This window comes from Barbus barbus, assembly GCF_936440315.1.
Source record: "Barbus barbus genome assembly, chromosome: 32".
Classification (NCBI taxonomy): Eukaryota; Metazoa; Chordata; class Actinopteri; order Cypriniformes; family Cyprinidae; genus Barbus; species Barbus barbus.
The window spans coordinates 24377169-24401838 of record NC_136760.1 but is presented as its reverse complement, the minus strand read 5'-3'; the positions used below and the strand labels follow the sequence as shown (position 1 = coordinate 24401838).

The 24670-nt window shown below is 37.0% G+C and overlaps 1 protein-coding gene across 1 annotated transcript in view; it reads right to left on the bottom strand.

Moving 5' to 3' along the window:
- Nucleotides 1–2319: 2319 nt before the first annotated feature.
- Nucleotides 2320–24670, bottom strand: part of cdh10b (cadherin 10, type 2b (T2-cadherin)) — a gene marked incomplete at its 3' end in the record, with an annotated part of 63092 nt that continues 40741 nt past the window's right edge. The window contains exons 7-12 of the mRNA XM_079388904.1: nucleotides 23800–24053; nucleotides 17086–17222; nucleotides 16519–16637; nucleotides 16213–16321; nucleotides 11589–11840; nucleotides 2320–2810 (exon numbers count right to left, since the gene is read on the bottom strand). Coding sequence (XP_079245030.1) covers nucleotides 2320–2810; nucleotides 11589–11840; nucleotides 16213–16321; nucleotides 16519–16637; nucleotides 17086–17222; nucleotides 23800–24053 — 1362 coding nt within the window. The remainder of the gene's footprint in view (nucleotides 2811–11588; nucleotides 11841–16212; nucleotides 16322–16518; nucleotides 16638–17085; nucleotides 17223–23799; nucleotides 24054–24670) is intronic.

Below are 24670 nucleotides of genomic sequence, written 5' to 3'. Positions count from 1 at the left end.
ATAATTTCAATTCTAATAATTCCCAATTTTAGTTTTTTTACAACACTAATTGTATGAAAATTGTATTTTCTACTTTATATATTGAAAACTGAAACATCACAATTAGTTTACCAATGTTAGTTTATATTTAATTATTATTATTATTATTTTTTTTTTACAGATTTGTTTTGTTGTGATGTTGCCTACACAAATACGGTGGATGTGGTAGCTAAATATAGAAAAATATGAGAGCATTGCATCTTTCTTCACTGTAATAGAAACATTTCCCTGACAGTGTGCAGATGGAGTGTTTTAATTTTTTGCTTTTCAGAACCGATTTCTGTGTTCACTGGGAGCTGCTGCCTATCATTGGAAGTGAAGGTCACAAATTGTAAAGTTCCTCCAAGGGAAGGAGGAAAATGGGAAACGCTGTGGCATTAAGAGAAGATTGTAATAGTTACATTGTCAAAAGAACGATTATTATTATTATTGAGCTATTCAAGGTCAGGATAGAAAAGAGGTCAGCGGCAGTCCTAATAGATGCTTATTTCTCCGTTAACCTTACTCGTGTAATAGCGGTCTAGAGTTAATGAAATAAAATGCCAATTATACTCTACCTCAGCTTGGCCATGACCGCAACCAAAGGCCTTTACACTCGAATGAGAACAGACATGCTGCGGTTCTGCCTGTGAACAAACTAATATCAGAGTAACAACATCAGAATTTGTTATTTCATTTTTTTTTTAAATGATATACGAAACATGTCCATGTACTGAATGGAAAAAAGCCTTGGTTTGAAGAAACACTTCATTTAGAACATAAAGCCACAGTCTGCAGCTACATTTTAGATAATTAGCATGTGTTGTAATCCATCAAACCCTTAATTAAATACAGCAGGCCATATTGACACTGCAGTATATTTAAAATATGCCTTATAACTTTAAACTATCATTAGGTGGGTGGAATGACAGCCCATCTATCGGTTAATTGGTTAATGACTTCAGTTTTCATTTATTATCGAGGGCAGGGAAGACGAACTGTGCTTTCAGGATTAAACCCTGTTGGGTTCAATTAAGGACAGAGCTGATTCAAGAGACTTTTCTGTGTGCAGCCAACATGATCGCATTAGTATTCATGGGTTTTTGTTTATAAGTGGTCGTTGAATGCAAACTAGTCACCTGTGGCTGGGAATTCCTGTTCTGACTATTCAAACTTGAGGATTTGTACAGAACTGTATGTCTGTACATATGCAAACGGTATATGTGTTAGACCTTTCAGTACATTGATATTTCGATGTTTCAATATATGTTTCGATGTTTCAATTTTACATACACACACACACACACACACACATACAGTATATATACATAGATACATAAACATGCATACATACATGCATGCATATATATATATAGTTACAATTTTTTTTTTACTAAATTATATACTAAATCGTTCATTTTTTATTTAATTATCTTTGGAAATCTGTATGAAAAGAAGACTTGAAAACTGGACTTTTTCCCCCCTACGTTGTCCAGATATGTATTTGTTTGAAAATGTATTTTTGAAAACTGTACAAAATGTTTAATCCAATGCAGCTTTAAAACGTGAACGAACCATAAAGAGAAAAGATTTTAAAAACTTTATTATCAAAATAAGTATAAAAATATAAATACTGTATAAAACAATGTGACAGCATTCAAACGACATGAACAGAATGACTGATATTCTACAAGTACACAATTCATTGTACAGCTCTAACTCTATGTTCTGAAATGAATCCACAGTTTAACATAACCCATATAAACCTTCCACAGGAAAACTGCCTCTTAAACAGAGATATCAAGTAGTTTACATAATGATCATACTTGTAAAACATATTATACACATACTGCACCTATTTTAGACTTGGTCTGCAATAAAAGCTAAGCTTTTTTTTTTTTTTTTTTTTTTTCATGTTTTTATAGCCATAAACATCGATAGTGTAGAAAGCTACTATCACTCACCTTGGTTATAAAACACATTGTCCACACCATTGATTACAACAAGTCCCTAATCTTAAAAGGCATCTGTACTGATTCTTTTGGGGGAGAAAGAAAGAAAGCAAGAAAGAAAGATAGAGCAAGAGAGAGCGAGAGACCAGAAGAAGAGGACAAAGTTAAAGTAGACAAAGAGAAAAGAGAACGTCTACGTGAAGAGTTCCCAGTAGTTGAGCACAATGTTCAAGTCTTTGTAGGTTCGTCTATATGCGTTACACAGCAGAGAACAGAGGGAGACTTCAGTATGTATGTGTTAATTTAGTGCTCTGAGATATATTTAAGTGTGCTGTGTTGCATATCCGCTTTAAGTCTCTCTCTGGGACTCCTGCCCTATATACATATCCGCCAATTTTTTGAACTGTGGACCCCAGTGACTCAGATATTCAAACTCTTGGTCCCCCTCGGTGGCGGCCGATTCCAGAGAGCTGAGGGACTCCGCCAATGAGCCGTTGCCTTCGTAGGCGTAGGTAGCCAAGGAGTCATAAGGGGGCGCTGTGGGATCCGAGTCGTTTTCCTGCAGCCGTCCGCTGATAAAGTCCCTCACGTCTGTGTTGTCTTTGATGTGAGACGTGCGGCGGAAGGGGAACAGCATTTCAGGCATTATGTCTCGGCGAAGTTTGTTGGTGTCGATAACCTCAGGGTTCCGCAGGGTTCCGATGTCGAAGGCCTGTGTGTCCTCCTCTCCGCCACCCTCGTCGTTGTAGCTGACCACGTTGTCCCTGACATCTTCTTTTGAAATGATCAGGGGCTCCTTTTTCTTTTGACGCCGCAGGGCCGCAAACAATACCACAATCACTATGGAGATAGAGACAGACGAATGAAATATCATCAGCATGGTGCAAATCAAGCTGAACAAAGCTCTGTGATAGTCATGCATTCTGAATGTCACTGAGACACTTGACACTCTGGTAACTTCAGAGCCGAAGCAGTGCTTCCTACAGGCTTTTGCAGGATAATGCAGGATCTTGTATACGTTCCAATTTGTTAAAACTGGTATGTTATTTCATTCAGAATTCAAAATGCCATTTCTTTTACATTTATATTAAATGTGAAATTTTGAAGTAGGAATACTGAACCATATGGTTAGGGTTAGGATTAGGGTTTGTCTTAGGTTTACTTGCATGTAATTATTATGACAGTAAGTACATGTAATATGTAACAAAGAAACATTAAAATAAAGTGTTATCCCCTTTTTTATTTATTTTATTTTTTTAGAGTGGAGGATGAGTGATCAATGTTGTTAGTCTAAAATATAATTCTTGTAAATGATAACTTTAATTTGGTCTTTTAGGAGTGCGGTAGCATACAAATGGCTTCAAAGCTGCCACACATGGACTAAAAGCCCCAAAACTGGAATTGGCTTGTCAGAAAGATGCCAGAAACTGATCAGATTTGCTTAGACTAGATCTTGTACGTTTTTTTTTTTTTTTAAAGGCTCATAAGAGTCATTCATTTACAATTCAGACTAAACTCAAACTAAACTTAATTCATTATAGTGAGTTGGTTCATTCAGATGATTCATTTACAACTAATAAAAAATGATTGATATGTATGTGGTATTTTAGGTCCTAAGTTTACAGCAAAATATTGATTCAGATGCCCTCATTGATAAGTTTTTGAGATATAATTTGATCTATGCAATCATATTTCAATGCATCATATAGTTTTGTTCTACCTGGTCTGATGGCATAAACGTACCTGGGTGCACTTTTTAGCGATATGCGAAATACGTATAAGTACATATCACTGCAGTTTCCAAAATAAATGAACACTAGAGGCAGAGTTTCGATTAATAAAGTGTAATTTTCACACAATTACTTGAACAATATCATGTTATGACTTCAAAACAATATTAATATGCTGGGATATTTGAAAACTGATGCTTTTGAACGTTAGCATCACACATATCCAGCTTCATATGGGTTTTCATAGACGGTAGGTTTGTTTGGTATGGAGTATGTACTTGAGAGGTGAGGAGCTCCGGTTCGAATCCTGTGTAACTACGGTTCGACAAAACAGTTCAAATCTGCATATAAGGAAGTTCAAATAGCACGGTTGCATCAGCAAATGCGTTTTTAACACTGTCGGGTAGGTTTAGGGTTGGGTTTGGTGTAGGGCATATTTCCAACACGATAGAGCATTCATTTTTAGCGACGGTCCCCGGATATTTGAATTCTGAACCGCTGCAATACGTACCTGAAGCAACATAATAAAAACACAGCAATACTTACCTATATCAACGTAATAAAAATGTGCCAGGGTTTACATACTGAACCCGTGTTTTAGCGCCACTCAGTGGACATTTCTCTTTGAAACTGAAAAACAGTCTCACTAAAAAGTGTCCCCAGGTACATTTATGCCATGAGACCAGGTTGGTTTTGTTATATAATAGCTATAAATTAAAGTGACTAAAGTTACTTGTAGTTAGTTGCTTTTACACAGTTAATGAAGTATTACAAATACAAATATTATTGGAGTATGTTTTGCAAGAAAATACTATTTTTATATTTTATAAGTGTATAAATACACTTTTAAATGTGTTTCTTTTGCTGAATACAAAATAAGATATTTAAAGAGTGTTGGTAGCCAAACAGTTGACGTTTTTTTTTTTACCATACTGAATACTGTCAACTGTTTGGTCACCAAAAATCTTCAAAATATCATATTTTGTGTTCAACAGAAGAAAGAAACTAGTACAGGTTTGGAACAAACTGAGAGAAAGTAAATAATGACCATTTAAATTTGTGGGTGAACTATCCCTTTAATTCATCACTGTAATCCTTTGTGAAATTTACTAGCAATTTGTGATTGAAAATAGTTTCTACACCAATTTATCAGAGTTGTGTAGCTTGTTTAAATAGCTTTTACCTCAGCTAGCTACCGTTTCAAAGTAGTTTCCCCATCATTCAATTGAGACTGCATACACACCAAAGAGTGAGACTTATGATTAGGTTTAGCTAATTCAATCAGGGACAGACCAGACAATCGATGGCTAGGACAATAAAATTATCACAGTAACTGAAAATAGAAGCACTGAGTCAGCTAAAAAAAAAAACAGTTTTGGGGCTGCTCAGAGAAACAGATTGAGAAAGCGTGCATAATCTCAATCACTGCGGAGAGAAGAAAGGACTGCTGGAGAATCACAGGCTGTTCTTGGATGGCTAAAGCGGAGCACTCAGATAAGAACCAAGTGAACAGCGCGCAGCACTACAGAGAGCTTAGCTGAGATACAGAGGAGTGTGTTTCAAAAGGTGTCATGCGCTTAAGGTACTCATGAATACAGAAGAGAGACACACACTGTAACGCAGATAAAGACTTCTACTGCCTGGAGCAATCACCTTGCAGTTTTAAAATTGTGTAAGAAATAAAAAAGGGTTTGCGTTCTTCTCTTGTGAATTACAAATTTGTAAGGTTCCAAAGGGCACAGATGTAAGGCACCGCAGTAAGGCTTGACATATCTCTCTTTTTTTTTTTTTTTTTTCATTCTAACAGTACTTTTAATAGTACTTTTTTGAGTAACAGCATAGAGATAATAATAATGTTGTTAATAATAAGAATAAGAATAATAATATAAGATAAATGTGTCAAGCCTTACTACGGTGTTTTATGACTATTATTATTCTATTCTATTTTTAATCTATTATTATTAATAGATTGAGTTATGATTTGGTCATGGTACTGATGATTTTAAAATATTATTAATATTGTTATTATTATTATTAATCTGATTGATTGATTAAATTTAGACCCCCTTGGGTAAAATGCCTATTATTTTTAGTATGTTTTTTATTTAAGTATTTTAATAATTAGGGTTGCCGGTTTAGCACATTAATTTAATATATTAATCATGAAAAACATAAGAACATAAAGGAAAATATTTTGAAGAATGTTGGTAAGCAAACTGTTTTGGTTACCATTGACTTCCATTGTATGAACTAACTAAGTATCTAACCAAACAAATACTGAGCCATTTGTCAAATTATCTTATTTTTTGTTGCACAGTTTATTTTGCCTAAATGTTTGTGTAATAAATTCTATTTAATGCTTTTCTCATTTAACACAATAATGGCTTTAATTGATTTTTTAGGTGTGATTTCTCAGCCAAATTTTAGGTCTGATTAATTTTCAATTAATTTGATTAATTAATTCCCATATCGTGTAATTAATTAGATTAAAAAATGTAATCGCTTGACAGCCCTTGTTATAATTCATGAAGTTATCACTTAATAATTATGAATTATGTTTTACAAAATGAGTGGAATCATTCAAACTGAATGTATAGTCTATTGTTATAATGCCATCCATACAATTTAAATGATATACTTTACTTTACTTTTTGTCATTTAGCAGACGCTTTTGTCCAAAGCGACTTACAAATAAGAATAAGTAACTAAAACTAAAAAGTTACAACTCTATAAATACTATCTACCCACATATTTAAGAAAATAAAGAAATTAAATAAAATTAACACATGCATATAACAACAACATTTCAATAATAAACATATCAATGAAAAAATTAAATAAAAAGCTACTACTATCCCTTGCCGGTGTCCCTGCCCGGTGGAGTCGCACGGTAGAGTCGATGGTCTTTACACTCTTTGGTCTTCACACTAAGAGGGCTTCACACGACGACTGCCGCGACCGCTGCCGCGGTATAAATATGTCTCTATATAATTTGTAGAATGCAGTATTCATAGAATTATAAGTTGCAGAACTTTTTTTTTTCTGGCATTTTTCAATTTTCATCAACTAAACTGTCAAAATGGTTAGATTTGAATATTGAATATTTGCTTTAATTTTTTTTTTATTTAATATTTTTTTTGTTTGCTTGTTTGTTTAATTGCACTTCTTTAAAAGAAACAAAATATGATATTTTATTCATTTTGCAAAAATATCAGATGGCACTGTTTATGATGCAGGCCTTAGCGCTGAAATGCGTCATGCCAAGTGCTACCACTGTTTGGTGAATTCACCACATAATGTTCATACAGTATGTTGAGCTAGAAGAGATGAGAAGAGGGAATTATGGTCCTAAAAAGGGAACAGGTGCTGTAGTTTGCAGCTTATTTTTCCTGTTCAGTGGCTGCTCTCTCCTCCCAGCAGGTAATCGGAGAGCTCGCCCCTGCCTCCCACTCAGGTGTTAATTATGAAGAAGGAACGGTGGGGGGCAACATGCTGTGTTCTGCCCAGCCTGGGGGCCTGTGGTGTGTGCAGGGCTCATTCTGTGATCTGGAAGAGAAATGATGGTGGAAGAGTGTGGGCTGGATGCGGATATTTCTCGCTCTGGTCGCGTAAACCAGTTACTTCATCTATTAGTGTATATTCTGGGCTTTGCATTAGCCAGCTCATCAGAAAAGGGTGCAAAAGGAAAGGATATAAAATGAGGGGCAAATGGAGAGCAGGAGCCTGAGGAAAGGGAAAAAAAGCAGAAAGATGCAATAGTTTGTTGTGGAAAGGCTCTGTCCTCTGTGACCTGTCCACTCAGCGCCAGTGGACGGGTTTAGGGGAAGATACTGAAAATGGAGAAGGATAAAGGGGAAAATATCCATATTAAGTTTGCCCAGAGAGGATCAGTGGTGGACTAGATGGTGCCTGTACAGGGGAACAGCAGAATATGAGATGGCAGAATTGGTTGAACACACGGCGCACAATTGTCTGTGTTGTGTAATGGGTAGAAACATATAAATATGGACATATAATTTTGGGAAGGAATTTAAAGGGGCCATGTACTTGAGAGAGAGAGCTCATTTAAAACATATATATTTTAAAATGTAATGTAGTCAGCAGCTATTATTTCAGCCTCAGTGTCATATAATTTCTTCAGAAATCATTTCAATATTCTGATTTGGTTCTTAATTATTATCAATTATGCTCATTGCTCAATTATTAATTATGGTTATTATTTTTTTTACCAATGTTGGAAAATCTTTTCGCTGCTTAACATTTTTGTTTAAACTTTTTTCAGCATTCTTTAATTAATAAAAAGGTCCAAAGACCCTTTTTTTTTATAATCTTACCCCAAACTTTTGAATGGTAGTGTTTCTATCACAGTTTCACAGTTTCTGAAAAATATTATTTATATTAATATGTATTTACTGCATCTTTGTATCAAATAAATTCAGTCACTGTGAACCTGACATCTTACAAAAACATGTGCAAATCATAATTATCCTAACTTTTTAACGACACAAATTTGAGAACAGTGCTTTGTTTACTTTATGAGTTATGATTGAACTTTATGTACTCATGAATATAGAATATGTGTTGATATTTAAACATGGGTGGTAAAATGATTCTTCTTTTTAGTACTGTAACTTGTGTTTTGTAAACGTAGCAGTAAAGTTAACTACTTTTCCAAAAATTTAGCTACTTATAATGTTTTGAGTAGCTTGTAGCTTGACATTTTAAAACAGCTTCCCCAACACCAGCTTTGATAAAGTACATCGCAAAAAGAAAAACACGACTCATGGGTCTCAGGATGCTGTTGGTGAATATAAATGAGTTTAAGAACTGAGGCACCATGACTTAAAAGTAATAAATTATGAAGCATTTTTGATGTCTTCATAAATTTTGACAGTTTTTAACATCTCTTGCTGCTTTGCTTTATACTTTTAAGATATCATCAGTAAAGAAAATCACTGGGTGAAAAGTTAGGCTAGATATTGAATATGTAACACATTCGAGAGGACAGCTGCAAACAGGTCCTATGTTGAATTTGTAAGAACTTTGAGAGCCAAGTTAAATCGCTTGACTGGTGCACAACACAGCTGATGCATGAAGAAGCATTGACACTGGAGTAAAAGTCTTTACTTGAAACACAGTTATTTTATTTCAAAATTGATGGTACAGTATGTCTTTAAAATGTATAAACAAATGGAGCCCGCTTTGGCCAGCATAAATAATAGATAGCAAAGTCAACCTGAAGTTCCTGAAAATATTTATTTTTACAGATTCGTACAGAGGCAGATAATAGAAAATGCAGAACGATGATGGATTGCCTCAGGTTAGATTAGAGACTTGAGGGATGCGCTCACCAGCAGTTTGGACAATTAATTATTGATGGATGTTTTAACTTAAGCACAACATATATTTCCTTTTCTCTGCAGAAGCAACACAGACACATGCTGTTCAGAACCAGCTGCGCTTTCATACTGCATTACCTTGCACAAGTGGCATTTTAGGACGTCGAGAAGGAGCATGCGACCTACTTAAGGCCCGGAAGAACACAAAGGCATTTTTGTCAATTGCATACATTTAATAATGAAAGCTATTTTTCCACACCGCTGCACTTTATGAGAAAAGCAAAGAACGAGAGAGAGAGCACCTACAGTAATGTCTTAATAGGGTGCCCTACTTTTTAATTGTCTGGAGGAAATATTTGGAGAAAATTCAAAGTAAAAATAAATAAATAACAAGATAAACATTGCAAGAAGGATGCTGAACGGCCCACACTGTGCTGAATCATCAGAATAGCAAGGCAAGAGGTCAGGATTCATTCCGCTCTGCTTGCCAGACACATTGCTGAGATGTTACAAGTGCTTATTTTTGGTCCATGTCCTCAGGACAGATCTGTTATATCTTTGGTGTCGTTTTGAGAATATAAGAATATTTATTGTATTAAGAAGGCTGCATCAGTCTAGAAAGGATATTGTTATCAAATGTGTCACAAAAATGTATGGTCTCTAAATTGCCCCAGAACTGGATGAAAGAAGCAAATTGTCTGTAAATTTTCAGTTATTCAGCACAAAAGTAGGTTGAAGAAAAGATAACATCTGTCTATGGCCCTATCCCAAATGGTACCCTAAACCCTTGCGGTCTTCCTCTGAGTCTGCACTTACGTGACGTAATGCCGCTTTGACTGTCGAGTAGAAGTCTGTTGCGGAGCTCGACAGAAGTGCGTATCGAGGGCACATAACCAAAGTCCCTTTCAAGGAATACCCATTCACTCGGCAGCCATATTTGCAACGCCTCCGGGCAGCTTAAACAAGACCAGGTCCTATCTAAATGAATGGGGGAATCCTGAAATTAAAACCTGAAATTTACTTAAATCTCAAAAAACGGCTCTCTGAACTCACGATTAAATTACATATTTCAAATCAGCAAAAAAATCAAAAATTTTAGGCTAGACCAGCCAATGTGCATGCGTAGCTCCAACGCGCTTATGACTATGCATACGCATCGGCTGGTCCAGCCTCAGGTTTCTATGAAAATTGGAGCTTCTAACAGCTGCTGCCTTGATGCAATGACTTTACCAATCAGTGATTGGCTCTTTCATTTAGAAGGCGGGACTATCCCGCCATATCGCGCGTCACACTTTCTCCCATTCATAAGTATAGGAGTGAACCATAGTATACATATCTATGGGAGTGAACCATCTATGTATTTCTATAGTCTTTGGCATAACGGCTGCAAAGGGGGTGCACCCTTCTGAACACTAAAATGACGAATGGGACCTTTTACGGTCTCGTAAACTTAACGGAAACGCACACGTGGCGGCCATTGTAAGTCCGCAAGACTGAAAGTGCACATGAAGTGTTCCATTTGGAACAGGGACTATCTGTATGTCTCTGTCTATTGTCTATCTATCTTTTTTCTATTTTGGTCTGTCTTTCTGTCTATTGTCTGTTTCTTATCTGTCTGTATTGTCTGTCTGTCTCTTTTTCTATCTGTGTTATCAGTCTGTCTGTCTATTATATGTCTGTTTATCTGTCTAAGTCTTTGTCTTTCTATCTGTCTATTTATTTGTCTGTGATCTGTCAATCTGTATAGTTTGTCAGTCAGTCTCTTTGTCTGTCTGTTTGTGATATCTGTCGGTATTGCCTATCTGTCTCTTTGTTTGTATTTTCTGTCTCTTTGTCTTTTCTTGTTGTGAAGTGATAAATTATCTACTGACAGTACGTCAAAATTAATTTACAATTTTAATGCACCCTTTTTGAAAGGTGCAATACTTGTAAACAAAGACTGTGATAAACCAGCCAGGTTTGAAGATCCATGAGAACGTGTAGAACACAATGTGTGACCAATTCTGAAGTCAGAGCCAATCACAACAATGCGCCAAAATACAGTCTCCTCCTCATCAGAAGGTGATTAATGTATCTTCTGTCTTAACACACCCTGTTCCAAGCCTGCAACCCAGAGATATACGACTCAATCACAGACACAAATAGGTAAGACAACAACAGAAACAGCTAGAAACCCAACAACCTTTCTCCTGCCTCTGTATGAGCCTTGTTAGTTGCACTGCAGAGCCACGGCACTTGTACTTTTTGGTGAAGTCAGTCTGTAATTTAGTTATATCAGTGCATATAGATGATATATGAAATGCCTCAAAGACAGTGCACTACATATGGTTGGAAGGTTCATAGCATGCATTAGAGTAAACAAAAATGATGCAAGTAAAGAGGGCTGCTATGTTCAGGGTGGTCTAAATCAGATCCGGATTAACCATATGGACAATTGGCATCTGCCCAGGGGCACCATGTTCAGAGTGGCACCATGCAGGGCTGTATAAATGTTTTTAAATAGCTAAACATGTCCCAATGCTGTATATTTACAGGAGTTCAACACTTACTCAGTAGTATTAAAATGCAGAGTAAGATGGCCACTAGGGCTCCGGTGCTGAGTCCAGCTGAGAGCAGCAGGGCTTCGGTACTGCATGTCTGCACATTCCCACGGCTGTCACAGGCGCAGACGCGGACCGTCAGTGTGCTGGTGCTGCTCTGGATGGGGTAATCATTGTCTGAGATGACGACAGGCAGCAGGTATGAGCTCATCTCTCTCCTGTTGAAGCCACCCCGGCGGGTCAGGATCCGCGCTGTGTTGTCTACAAGACAGCGATGTCAAGATTAAAAGAGGTACAGTGACTAGTGTGTAATAGACTATGTTGCTTTCAAAGCTTAAGTATTGAGTTGCAATGTAGCAAGCAATGTAATTGTTGTGTCTTTGGCATCGAGAATAATATGTTTTGAATTAATTAAAACACAGTAACTGTAGTTTGCCTACATGACAGATGTGCTTCTGTAGTGTACTATGCCTTATGCTGATACTGTTTTCAAGTACAAACATATTAACAATAAAGAGCTGTAACTGGTTGCAAGGTGAAGTGTGTTGTGTGTGCCTCTAGTGGCACCAAATGGAATTGTAAAAGAAAAATAGTGACTGTTTTCAAACAGGGTTCTCAAATAATTCCCCCCATCTGCTTTACACATCTTTAAGAAAAATTAATAGGCATGTTTTGTTTTTTTTTTGTTTTTTTTTCGTTTTAATTGCAACAAGTCTCACAAACCTGACTTTATTTCTCCTAACTGTGGCTTTGTGGTTTGCATATGTGAGTTCATATCTAACCATTTATTAAAAAATGTATATGCAAATAATTTCAGCTTTTTACCTCAGTTGTGTGACTAAATTTCTGTTGTGGGGTCAGTAAGATTTTTATTTTTTTTTGTACTTTTTGAAAGTACAGTGAAAACACGTTTAATAATAATGAGAAACACTCAGTGGTGGGCCTTCAGGGCCAGCAAAGTGTTCTCTGCTGTCCTAAACACTATCAGAATCACTGACTTAGTTTTAATATATATTTTTCCATGAATGTGTATTAAAAAAAAAATTGTCTATTGTCTTCATTTCATAGCTTTTCATTTGGTTGCGCTGCTTCCAGTAGTGTATGTTTTTATTAGAGCTTTTATCCAATCATATTTCAGCAATCGTGTTGCCAGGGTCAAAGAAATCTGCCTATAGGCCTTCAGAATCAACAGTGCAGGCGTTTTGGCTAGCTTTTGAGCGTACTAGTCAAAGCTAGCCAACAGCATCACTATAAATAATTTTTGTTTTCACAGTATTATTACTGTTTCTCAGGTTTCTTACCGTATATGCTGTGTACAGTGTGTTATTGTAGATTTTTAGTGCATTCTGAAAAATATTTGCCGTAAATCTTAATACTAAAGTAGCCAACTAAATGACAGCGAAAAACATCCACACACCTCCTTGGCACCGGTGCTGTGAAAGACTCGTGAAGATGAAAAACCACCAGTATGGTATGTATGGTAGGTTCAATTTCATTTTTTACTTTTTTTTATCACTTTATGCGTTGTATTCTGATGTTAATTGCAAGATACCGTATAAAGCCAGGTTTAAGTTTCTGTAAGAATATATCAGTTTTACGTTAAAACACATGTATACACTTTTCTTCATCATCTTGTATTAATTATTTTAATGTTACTTGTTCGCTTTCCCAGTAAAGCTGCGCTAACTAGTATTTTCCTCCCACAGGGTGCTGGCAGAGTGGCGGGGAGACTCGTGAAGATGAAAAGCAGTAAGAGTTACTTACGTTAAATTGTTAGGTCAAATTCAAAACACATGTAATCGCTTTATTTGTTTTATACCAATGTTATCTGTAAGGCATAAATATGTTTGAGTTAATAAATGTCTGTAAGAAAATCGGGTGGACTATATTTGTGTCATTTTATTAGGTTAATGCTTGAGCTAGAGATGATGTGCTTTGCGCAGCTGCGGCAACTTGTTGAATTTGTTAATTGTGTTTGTTGCTTTAGTAATAGCTTTCATTCTCGCTACATTAGATACCTGTCTGTGATGCAGTGCCCTGTTATACTGCATTTCTGTGTAATATGTATGGTTTCTATAGACGTGGCATCACTCTGGTATTAAGAGGTGGATTAATTAATGTAGGACGCCACTAAAGGCCTAGGTTGTGAAATGCACGGCCCACCACGGGAAACAATGCTTCTGTTTTAATATATTAGAAAAGTAATTAATTCCTGTGATGCAAAGCTGGATTTTTAGAATCAATTACAATTATAATATGCAAAATCATTTTTAACATTATAAATGTCAATGCTGTCACTTTTGATCAAATGGATGTGCCCTTGCTGAATAAAAGTACTCATTTCTTTAAAAAAAAAATCTTACTGAATGGTAGTGTATATTATACAGTATTTTTTGTTTAAATTTTAATTTATATTTGGAATTGCAACCTTTTGTCTCAGCATTTATATTTAGGGGCCAAGCCCCAAATGTGCGTAGGCACCTATTGTAACCGTTGGCGTTTTTATTCTTCTTCTTCCGTTTCTTCTGCTATGGCAGCCCATAGAAGCGCTTGGCAAAAAGTTATAACATTTGGCACACTGGTAGATGATACTGTCAATAGTAACCACACCAAATTTGGAGTCTCTAACTCAAATTCTCTAGCGCCACCACTTGTCCAAAGTTCACAGATTTTTATGTTAATAACTTTTGAACCATAAGCTACAAAAATAGTTTTTTTCCTCTGAATCCTTGGCTCAGGCCGAGTCGAATCAAGTCCAAGATTCAAAAATTGTAAGGTTTAGTTTTTTCGCTATCCTCAATTGTTCGTAAAACCTACTTTGTTGAACTCGTCCTAGACGGTTCGGCCGATTCTTACCAAAATTGAAAATGATCTACAGACCATGCTGGAAAAATTGATGGAATTCAAGTTGATTCGTCCAAGCGTTCTCGAATACCACACTAACAAATTTGCCGAAAAGCATGCAGAAATGGATCTGAGGCTATATCTCCGCAAGGGTTTGACGGATTGAGACGGAACTTGGTGTGTGTTATAATAAGCATAACCTGAGGCTACCTGTTTCGGCGCTGTGCCACGTAGTGGTCAGGAGATATGAAAAATGCTTTTTTTTTTGCTTATAACTTGTGAATGGTTTGGCCAGAAATCACAAAACTGGTCTCTTTAGATTCGGTGCATCATGCCGAGTCAAACCGTATCCAATTTTCCCATGTCAACCATTGTGGGTGTCAGCCATGTTGAATTTTGTAGTAAAATGCAATATTTTATGAATGCATCAACGTATCGTTACGAAACTTGGTGGTCATCAGCACGATGCTCTGAAGGAGCCTGAGAAGTTTCGAGGCAGCGCCACCTAGTAGTAAAATTAAATATTCAAATGCTTATAACTTTTGGTGGGGTTGACTTACTTTCACGGGAGTCACCTTCTTAGACTCCTGAATCCTTGCCGAGTCCAGTGATACCAAACTTGCCAGGTTTTGCCTTATGGTTTGTACGTACACGAAACTACCGCAGGTAATTCAAAAACATAGCATCCCGGCTATATGCTAATGTCCAGTTGCCAAAATGTTGATAGTAAGTGGCACAAAAATGCAAATAAAGTCAACAGTCAGTAATTTTTTCATCTACTTACACACAAATATGTCTATAACTCCAAAGCAAAATGAGATATTTTCACCAAATTTGACACACATATGTATGGGTACGTTCTAAGGACACATAAACAATTTGGTGGGATTGTGCCTCTTGGTGGCGGTATAATTGAACAAATTGCCAATTGCCATTGTGTATATTAGGGTATTATGATAAAAAAATTCTATATTGTACGAATGCACTGGCGTACCATTACGAAACTTTATATTTACCATGGATACCATGACCTGAAAATACTCAAAAAGTTTTGAGACCATGCCACCTTGTGGTCAAAAGTTACAATGAAATGTCAAATAAATGTTAATAGCTTTCTGTGAATTTTGCCTATTGTAATGAGACTGGTATTAATAGATTCCTTGGGTCATGGTGAGAACAGTGATACCAATGTTTCCGTAGTCAGTCAAACTTCCTCTCTGCCCTATTGATTTTCTTTAAAAACTTACTTTTTCGAACTCCTCCTAGACCGTTGGTCCGATTTTCATAAAAATCGAATCATATCATCTTCAGACCATGCTGACAAAAAGTTACGGATTTTGTGTTGAAAGACAAAACTATTTTCACATACCACAACAATGAATTTGAGGCATGATGCCAAAATGACACTTGAGGCTGTATCTCTGCAATGCTTTGGCATATTGACACCAAACTTTGTGTGTGCCATTGTCACCTCACACAGAACACACCACATCGATTTGATAATGGTGCCACCTGTTGGTCAAAAGTTAAAAGTCATTCAATCTTATTACTAGAGATTTATTTATGATTTTTCAGCCATTTGGACTACAATCATCTTAAAATGGCTTCAATTACTCATTTTTGCAGGTGGTCTGATGCTCCATGCTATGCTTAGCTCCTCATTTTGCCGCTGATGTGCTTGGCCCCGTCATTGCTGCTTGCAGCTATATTTTACATTGTATTTCTTATTTAAAACTTCTCACATTTTACTTTTTTATTATGATGCAGAAATGGTTTTCCATTGAATTACCTTCATTGTCAAAGATGGTGAAATTTGGATTGATGATGCTTAGACTGAAAACAAACTTGTGCCCGACAAGAGGTTCATCAGTGTCCACAGCACTTATGGTCTGGATGAGCTGGAAACATAAGTTAAGATGATTCACTTTTTTTTTATTTCATTCTAATTCAACATAGAACTGTGTAATATAACAAAACCATCCTAGTCATGAATGTAGTTGTAAAGCTCTACAGAACAGAAGAAAAACAAAACAAGCAGAAGTATTTAGTGAAATATTTGTGTGAAACAATGAATAAACATGAAACTGCGGCATACCTGACCAGCTTTGACATTCTCACAGACAAAGGTCTCGTAGTACATGGCAAATTCAGGTGCATTGTCATTCACGTCGCGCACTTTGATAAACACCGGCACTCTGGTTTGCAGGGCAGTACCTAGATGCCAATGATGAATGCATTTTAGCAATTGTGGAAGATATTCCGTTTGCATTCAAGAGGTCTAATTTTGTTTCTCTCTATTTGTCTTTGAGCCTTTTACCCCAGGCATATTTTCTTCTACAGAGAATGCAGAAAGCATGAATTAAATCACAACTCAAGGTGACAGTTTGATTTTTGTCATCAGTCATTTATTGAATTGCTGTGGTTTAAGCCATTTCTGAAAATGTCTTGAGGCTCTAGAAGTTTTAGTCCACCTTTTAGCACATTATTTTAACAGGTTTGAACAAACTAAAAAAAACTAAAAATGAATTTCCAACCATAACTAGTTAATGATTTGAAATTGAAATATTTAATTAAAAGGCAAGAGCTTTCTGGATTGTTAAATAAGTAAACCTTGTGGCATTATCTCATGTCATATCAGCAAAGGCTCACAATGCAAACTTACTGAGTTCGGTTGCCAAAACAGAGATGTTGTGCCATTTGGAAGTTTCTCTGTCCAGACCCTGCAGTGTACTGAGGGTCCCATTGTTGGAATCGATGTTAAACAGTCTCTCCAGGTCTGTGTGGCGATCAATGGTGTATCTGAAAACAAGAATGACGATAATGAATGCGAGACAATGGAGCTCTGATTATGCCCAAGCACAGGGACGGAACGTCTTCGGTGTTTTAAAGCGTTGTAAACACGGCCCCAGGAAGTGAAATAGGGTACATCACACACCCTTAATCAAGGGCGCAGAACGGTGCCTGTGCGGTCCACCAAATAAATCAGCCCCGACTGGTTTAATTTTCTTTCAAACGGTTGGACGTATATGATTTGGCATCTCTATTACAGAACAAATTTGCCCTCGTCAAATGCATTGATGTTAGTTACACGCCGAGGACAACAAACTATACATTGTACCTCTGCCTTTTAAGACCGCGGCTGCAAACTACCCTGCTGAAAAGACCAGATATTGAATTCTCATGCCGGTCCGGACTGGTTTACAGCATCTATAAAAAAAGTATTCGCCCTCTTGGAAGTTTTTATGTTCTGCTGTTTTATAGCATTGAATAACAAAGGATTTCATTTGCCATTTTGACAGAGTTTAACAGAACATTTTTGGGTTAAATTTATTAAGCATAAAATCATGATTTGATGCAGAACTTAGAATTCACGAAGTTGAACTGGATTTGAGCATGAAATTGAGCAATTCAAGTTGAACTGGAACCTTATGGAACTGGAATACGAAAAAAAAACAGGAAGTGACGTTTGCTGAAATGCAATTAAAACGAATTTAATAATTACACTTACAAAAAAAAAATATCCAAGTTGTAAATAAAACAAAACCTACTGAAGTAGTTATACAAGAAAATACAATTTTAGTCTTTTTACTTCAAAATGTCTTGTTTAATTCATTGTGTTACTTGTGGTTTCTTAGTAAATATTTGTGAAATTAAACATTTCTCAGTGAAAATTGTTTAAAAGTAAATCATAAACCAACACCTTTTTTTTCAGTGCAATGACATTTCCTTTTTCTGGATAAAAATGATACTTGTTTGTATACATGTTGAATTCAAATTAAAGAACTGAATTGGAATTCAAAATGATTTTTCAAATCAAATCTGAATGACGCACAACCCCATCAGTATTCATGTACTTCAAGTCAGTATTTTAGCAAACGACCTTCATCCTTGCACATCTGGTCATTGTAGTTTTTTCCATTCTTTTCAAAACTGCTTCACCTCTAATAGGTTGCATGGACATCACAAGTCCACCCATAAGTTCTCAGTTTGAGGTCTGAACTCGGACCACTGCAGGACACTTGTTGAGCTTTTTTAGTCATTCTTATGTAGCTTTGACTTCATGCTTCTGGTCATTGTCTTTCTGAAAAACAAATCTCCTCCTGCAGGTGTCTTGCAGACCCCATCAGGTTTTCCTCCAGGGCTTCTGTGTATTTTGCAGCATTCATTTTACCCTCACAAGCCTTCCAGGGCCTGCTGCAGAGAAGCATATATGCCCCTCAGCGTGATGCTGCCACCACCATGATTCACAGTGGGGATGATCTGTTTCTGCTGATGCTCAGTGTTGAGCTTATGCCAGACGTGGCGTTTCTTTTAATGGCCAGAAAGCTAAATTTTAGTCACATCAGATTATAGAACCTTCTTCCAGCTGGCTTCAAAGTCTCCCACATGCCTTCTGTAGCCGACATGTCATATGACAGTTTTTTAGCAGTGGCTTTCTCTTTTCCGCTCTGACTGGTGAAGGACACGATTAACAGATGTCCTATGTCTTTCCAATATCAGGTATTGACGCTTGTGACCTTTTTTGAGTTTCCTTCTAGCACACTGTCACATCGTTTAAGGACATCCTCCTCTAGGTAGATTTACAGCTATGCCAGGCTCTTTCCGTTTCTTAATTATTGATTTTAACTGTACTCCAGGGGACATTCAATGACTTGAAAATCTTGTAATCATCCCCTGCCTTGTGCATTTCAATTAGTTTCTGCTGGGGGTGTTTTTATGGTGTAAGTTCTGCCACAATGACTCACCAGAAGTTGGACCTTCCAGATGGAAGTATTCAGACCACAATCTATTCAAAACCTTTGACTACACACAAATTATTTTTATTGAATTATTTATGTAATAATAAATAATTCATATTTAATACTTGTGAAATTAGTAATGTTGGGTATTATATTTTATTTTTAGATCACTTTGGAGAGATATTTATTTAGGCATTTAAAAATGTATGTATTTATTTACTATTAATTCCACTATAATTTTTCAAAACTGTTTTTTCCCCGTGATTCCAAACACCAGTTATCGATGTCAGTCATAATTATTTAAGTATCAGTATTATTTTAGATCACTTTGGAGATTTATTTATTTATTTACAAGTTATTCCACTGTGATGTTTGCTATATATATATATATATATATATATATATATATATATATATATATATATATATATATATATATTGTCAATTCAATTGGTTATAATAGTATGCGATTTTCTGATCAATCCCCAACTAATCAAACAAGACGATCAGAAAAAATTGAAATTGATTTTTCCAGATCTTAGTTTATGTAGTGATGGTTGTTGACCTCAGAAGTCTTGCTGGTCTCGTTGCAACTCTAGCATTTGAAACTTTTTTTTTTTTCATTTTTCATCAGAATAGTAGTACCTTAGTGCCAGTAAGTGCTAATTTTTAAGTAATCAATTATGCGGTATGCATCGAATAGCCAGCTGTGACGAATACCTTCCTAGCCGAAGCAATTAGCAACTATCAATTATTCTTAACCGCATATTGCGTGTTGTGAATTTTGAAGTGGCTTTGAAAGAGCCTGAATGCTAATCACTCTGTTGATCCCCTGCCTTTTGTTTTCATGAAATAAGAAAAGGAAATCTTTCCTATTAAACCCATTTATCAATGTCAGCTTACATATTCTGCTGACATTTAAATATGCAACTGAGTGTGACGTGCATGAGTAAGCTAGAAGGACAAGCTTTTCAGACAATCGCTCACAGTGCGCACACGGACAGGAGACGAGAGACAAGACACACTCTTTCATACCAACTTTGTGACTTATAAAAGTCTGAATTCAGAAAGGAAAGGAGGGGGGGGGGGATAAAACAGCGCCTGTATTCATCTTGTCAAACTTCCGGAGGGAAATCACCAACTGAGGCCCCATGAATAATTCGCTTTTCCCCCGTCTTCACACACATACACACGCGCGCGCTTGGGAGCATGTTGATGGATTGGATTTAACCGAGCACAAAACATCTGATCAACAACCAAAATGTAGAAGGCGAAGACGTGTTCTGCTTGATTTTCATACACCGTAATGAACTTTATGTTCTGATGCTTTGGGAGACACTTTTCAAGGTGTCATTTTTTTGTTTTCCCCCGCTGCAGCTTTTATTTGTGTCTAAGGTGAAAGGAACTACTTGTTTGTTCGTTGCATATTCAAAAGCATTTAATTACTGAGTCCCTCTGTTCAAATCTCTACTGGACCATTAAATTGCCTGTTACAATGGCTAAGATTATATGTTGACAGAAGCCTCCTTATTAGCTGAATAATCCTTTGGATGGTAATGAAACTAATATAATGAGTGCAACAGAAAGCATCGCAAAGATAGTATGAGCATCAAAGCATTAAAGGGGTCATATAAAGCAGAATCAAGTTTCCATTTCCTTCATTATGCTAAAAAAGCAACTTTCAGATACTCAAAATGTCCTCGCTAATTATTCATTATTATTAATACTGTTTTTTTAAAGTTTAATATTTAAAATTTTGTAATTATTTTAAATGAGTCTAATTCATATTCGAAAATATTTTATTCATGTTTATTTCTCTAATATTTATATTATATAAATACTGCTCTTATAGTGTAAAATAATATATTATATAAGTTAGTGTAGTTGGTCTAATTCATATTTTATACACTCACACGCATACTCAATATGTAAATAATCACCACACATCACACAAAATGCAGCAGCACGATCGTCCTATCGTCCTTGTTCTAATGCTAATAGGCCCTAGTCAGGTTAGATGTCAAGTCACCTTTATTTATATAGTGCTTTAAAGGTCCTAGATCACATAATTTTCACAACTCACGTTTGCAATTCGTCAACTGAACAGCTGGTATGTTGTTAGACAACAGTACAGTCCTTTGAACGCACTGCACCTATTCTATCCCTCACAGCCTCATTTTCAGACCTGTCAAAAATTAAATATGGTGATACTCTGACTAAGGTCTAGTACATGCCTATTAGACAAACTCCCTTTCAAGAAAAGTCTGTTCATTCGGTGGCCAGATGGAAGTTATTTCGGGAATGCAAGAACAAATCCTATCTACTTGAATGGGGAAATCTTGAAATCTCAAAAACTCATATTTAAGTAACTTTTAAAATCTGAAATCTGACACACCTGTCTCATGAATGTTGGTCGATATGCTCAAATAGCATTAAATAAGCTTATATTTTCAGCCAGACCAGCCAATGTACATGTGTAGTCCTAAGCATGCATCTAAATGGCGTACTGTACTACATATGAATGTGAATTCACTACACAACTTTTAAAAAAGTACAGTCTATAATGTACTACATCCACCATGTTGTTACTATCACATGACCTACCAGAGTCAGTTGCGCCGCTTCCCTTTCATTAATAAATCTTCTCCCGTGGCCTTATGGGATACAACAGTAAAGTGTCCATTGAATGCACACTTGAGAATCCTGGTGGAACTAGTAGATCATCCATGTACTTTTTTCGCCTACCGTTTTGCAAATACTATGAATTTGGACATGCTACTCTTTTTTGGAATACTGTACAGTTTTTTGCATACTATATACAGGTCCTTTTCAAAAAATTAGCATATTGTGATAAAGTTCATTATTTTCTGTAATGTACTGATAAACATTAGACTTTCATATATTTTAGATTCATTACAACACAACTGAAGTAGTTCAAGCCTTTGATTGTTTTAATATTGATGATTTTGGCATACAGCGCATGAAAACCCAAAATTCCTATCTCAAAAAATTAGCATATCATGAAAAGGTTCTCTAAACGAGCTATTAACCTAATCATCTGAATCAACTAATTAACTCTAAACACCTGCAAAAGATTCCTGAGGCTTTTAAAAACTCCCAGCCTGGTTCATTACTCAAAACCGCAATCATGGGTAAGACTGCCGACCTGACTGCTGTCCAGAAGGCCATCATTGACACCCTCAAGCAAGAGGGTAAGACACAGAAAGAAATTTCTGAACGAATAGGCTGTTCCCAGAGTGCTGTATCAAGGCACCTCAGTGGGAAGTCTGTGGGAAGGAAAAAGTGTGGCAGAAAACGCAGCACAACGAGAAGAGGTGACCGGACCCTGAGGAAGATTGTGGAGAAGGACCGATTCCAGACCTTGGGCGACCTGCGGAAGCAGTGGACTGAGTCTGGAGTAGAAACATCCAGAGCCACCGTGTACAGGCGTGTGCAGGAAATGGGCTACAGGTGCCGCATTCCCCAGGTCAAGCCACTTTTGAACCAGAAACAGCGGCAGAAGCGCCTGACCTGGGCTACAGAGAAGCAGCACTGGACTGTTGCTCAGTGGTCCAAGGTACTTTTTTCGGATGAAAGCAAATTTTGCATGTCATTCGGAAATCAAGGTGCCAGAGTCTGGAGGAAGACTGGGGAGAGGGAAATGCCAAAATGCCTGAAGTCCAGTGTCAAGTACCCACAGTCAGTGATGCTGGTGTTGGTCCACTGTGTTTTATCAAGGGCAGGGTCAATGCAGCTAGCTATCAGGAGATTTTGGAGCACTTCATGCTTCCATCTGCTGAAAAGCTTTATGGAGATGATTTCATTTTTCAGCACGACCTGGCACCTGCTCACAGTGCCAAAACCACTGGTAAATGGTTTACTGACCATGGTATTACTGTGCTCAATTGGCCTGCCAACTCTCCTGACCTGAACCCCATAGAGAATCTGTGGGATATTGTGAAGAGAAAGTTGAGAGACGCAAGACCCAACACTCTGGATGAGCTTAAGGCCGCTATGGAAGCATCCTGGGCCTCCATAACACCTCAGCAGTGCCACAGGCTGATTGCCTCCATGCCACGCCGCATTGAAGCAGTCATTTCTGCAAAAGGATTCCCGACCAAGTATTGAGTGCATAACTGAACATAATTATTTGAAGGTTGACTTTTTTTGTATTAAAAACACTTTTCTTTTATTGGTCGGATGAAATATGCAAATTTTTTGAGATAGGAATTTTGGGTTTTCATGAGCTGTATGCCAAAATCATCAATATTAAAACAATAAAAGGCTTGAACTACTTCAGTTGTGTTGTAATGAATCTAAAATATATGAAAGTCTAATGTTTATCAGTACATTACAGAAAATAATGAACTTTATCACAATATGCTAATTTTTTGAAAAGGACCTGTAGTAGGGAAGTATTCGATTTCAGACGCAGCGTGTTTCTATGGTAGGATTTATTCTGCCATATTGCGTGTTGAATTTTCTCCCACTCTTAGTGAGCACCCCAGCTTGGTATTTCTATAGTTTTGCTAATGGATGATTAGAAAATTGAAGTAATAAAGCTTAACGATTCCTAACGGCAAAGTAGAATTAATTGTTTATGCTTGTGAAGTTTAATATGTTTAAGAGTTACTTACTTGACCAGGTGGTTGATTGTATCAGGATCTCGAGCGGACACAGTGCCAACCGAGCTGCCGGCAGGGGTGTCTTCATCCACCTCAAAAATGTACATGGCCCGACTGAAGACCGGAGGCTCGTCCACATCCGTGACCGTGATCCGGACAATCGCCGTGTCACTGAAAGGCCCCAGTTGCTCAAAGCGTCGATCTATATGCGTGTTGGTCACCTGCACCCGTAGTGAGTACAACCTCTTACTCTCGTAATCTAGTTGCTGAACGGGAGAAAGGTTACAAGAGCAAAGATAAGATGGTTAGTCCGGTCTTCATGACCTCTCTTAATAAAGAAAGGCTTACATTTCTGATATGTTCCAGCTCAGGTCTCTTTGGTCACAGATTAACGACATGCTCTAGCAATGTCGCCCTAAACTTTTCTAAATCTAAAGCTCGATTTTTGCATACGAGTGCTTATCTCTCTCCCTTTTCTTCTGAGTTGAATGTCTTTTTCATAAAGGCAGGGCATCGTGCTTTAATGCAGCCTTTTAATTATGAACCGATTAAAGACTCAAGGTACGATCTTTTACCTTTCGCCCATTCAGGCCTTCTTCTGTAGCTATCTTTCATTCTAGTTTAAGCAATAAGATTTGCATAATTGCCTGAGCCTCGTCAAGGCCTGACCTGACAGAGAGTGGAAATAAGCTATAGGCAGATTTCAGCAGGCAAATAGATCCCTGTGCCACACAAAAGGGAAAAAGGGACTTTTTGGGCTGTGAATAGAATTAAGCACCTTTGTAAAGTTGATAGGACACGAAGGCTTCGATTTAGGGGATTACTTTCTAAGCACTTCGCTTCGTATGGGTGCGTGCGTGCGTACGAAAGAATGAGAGAATGA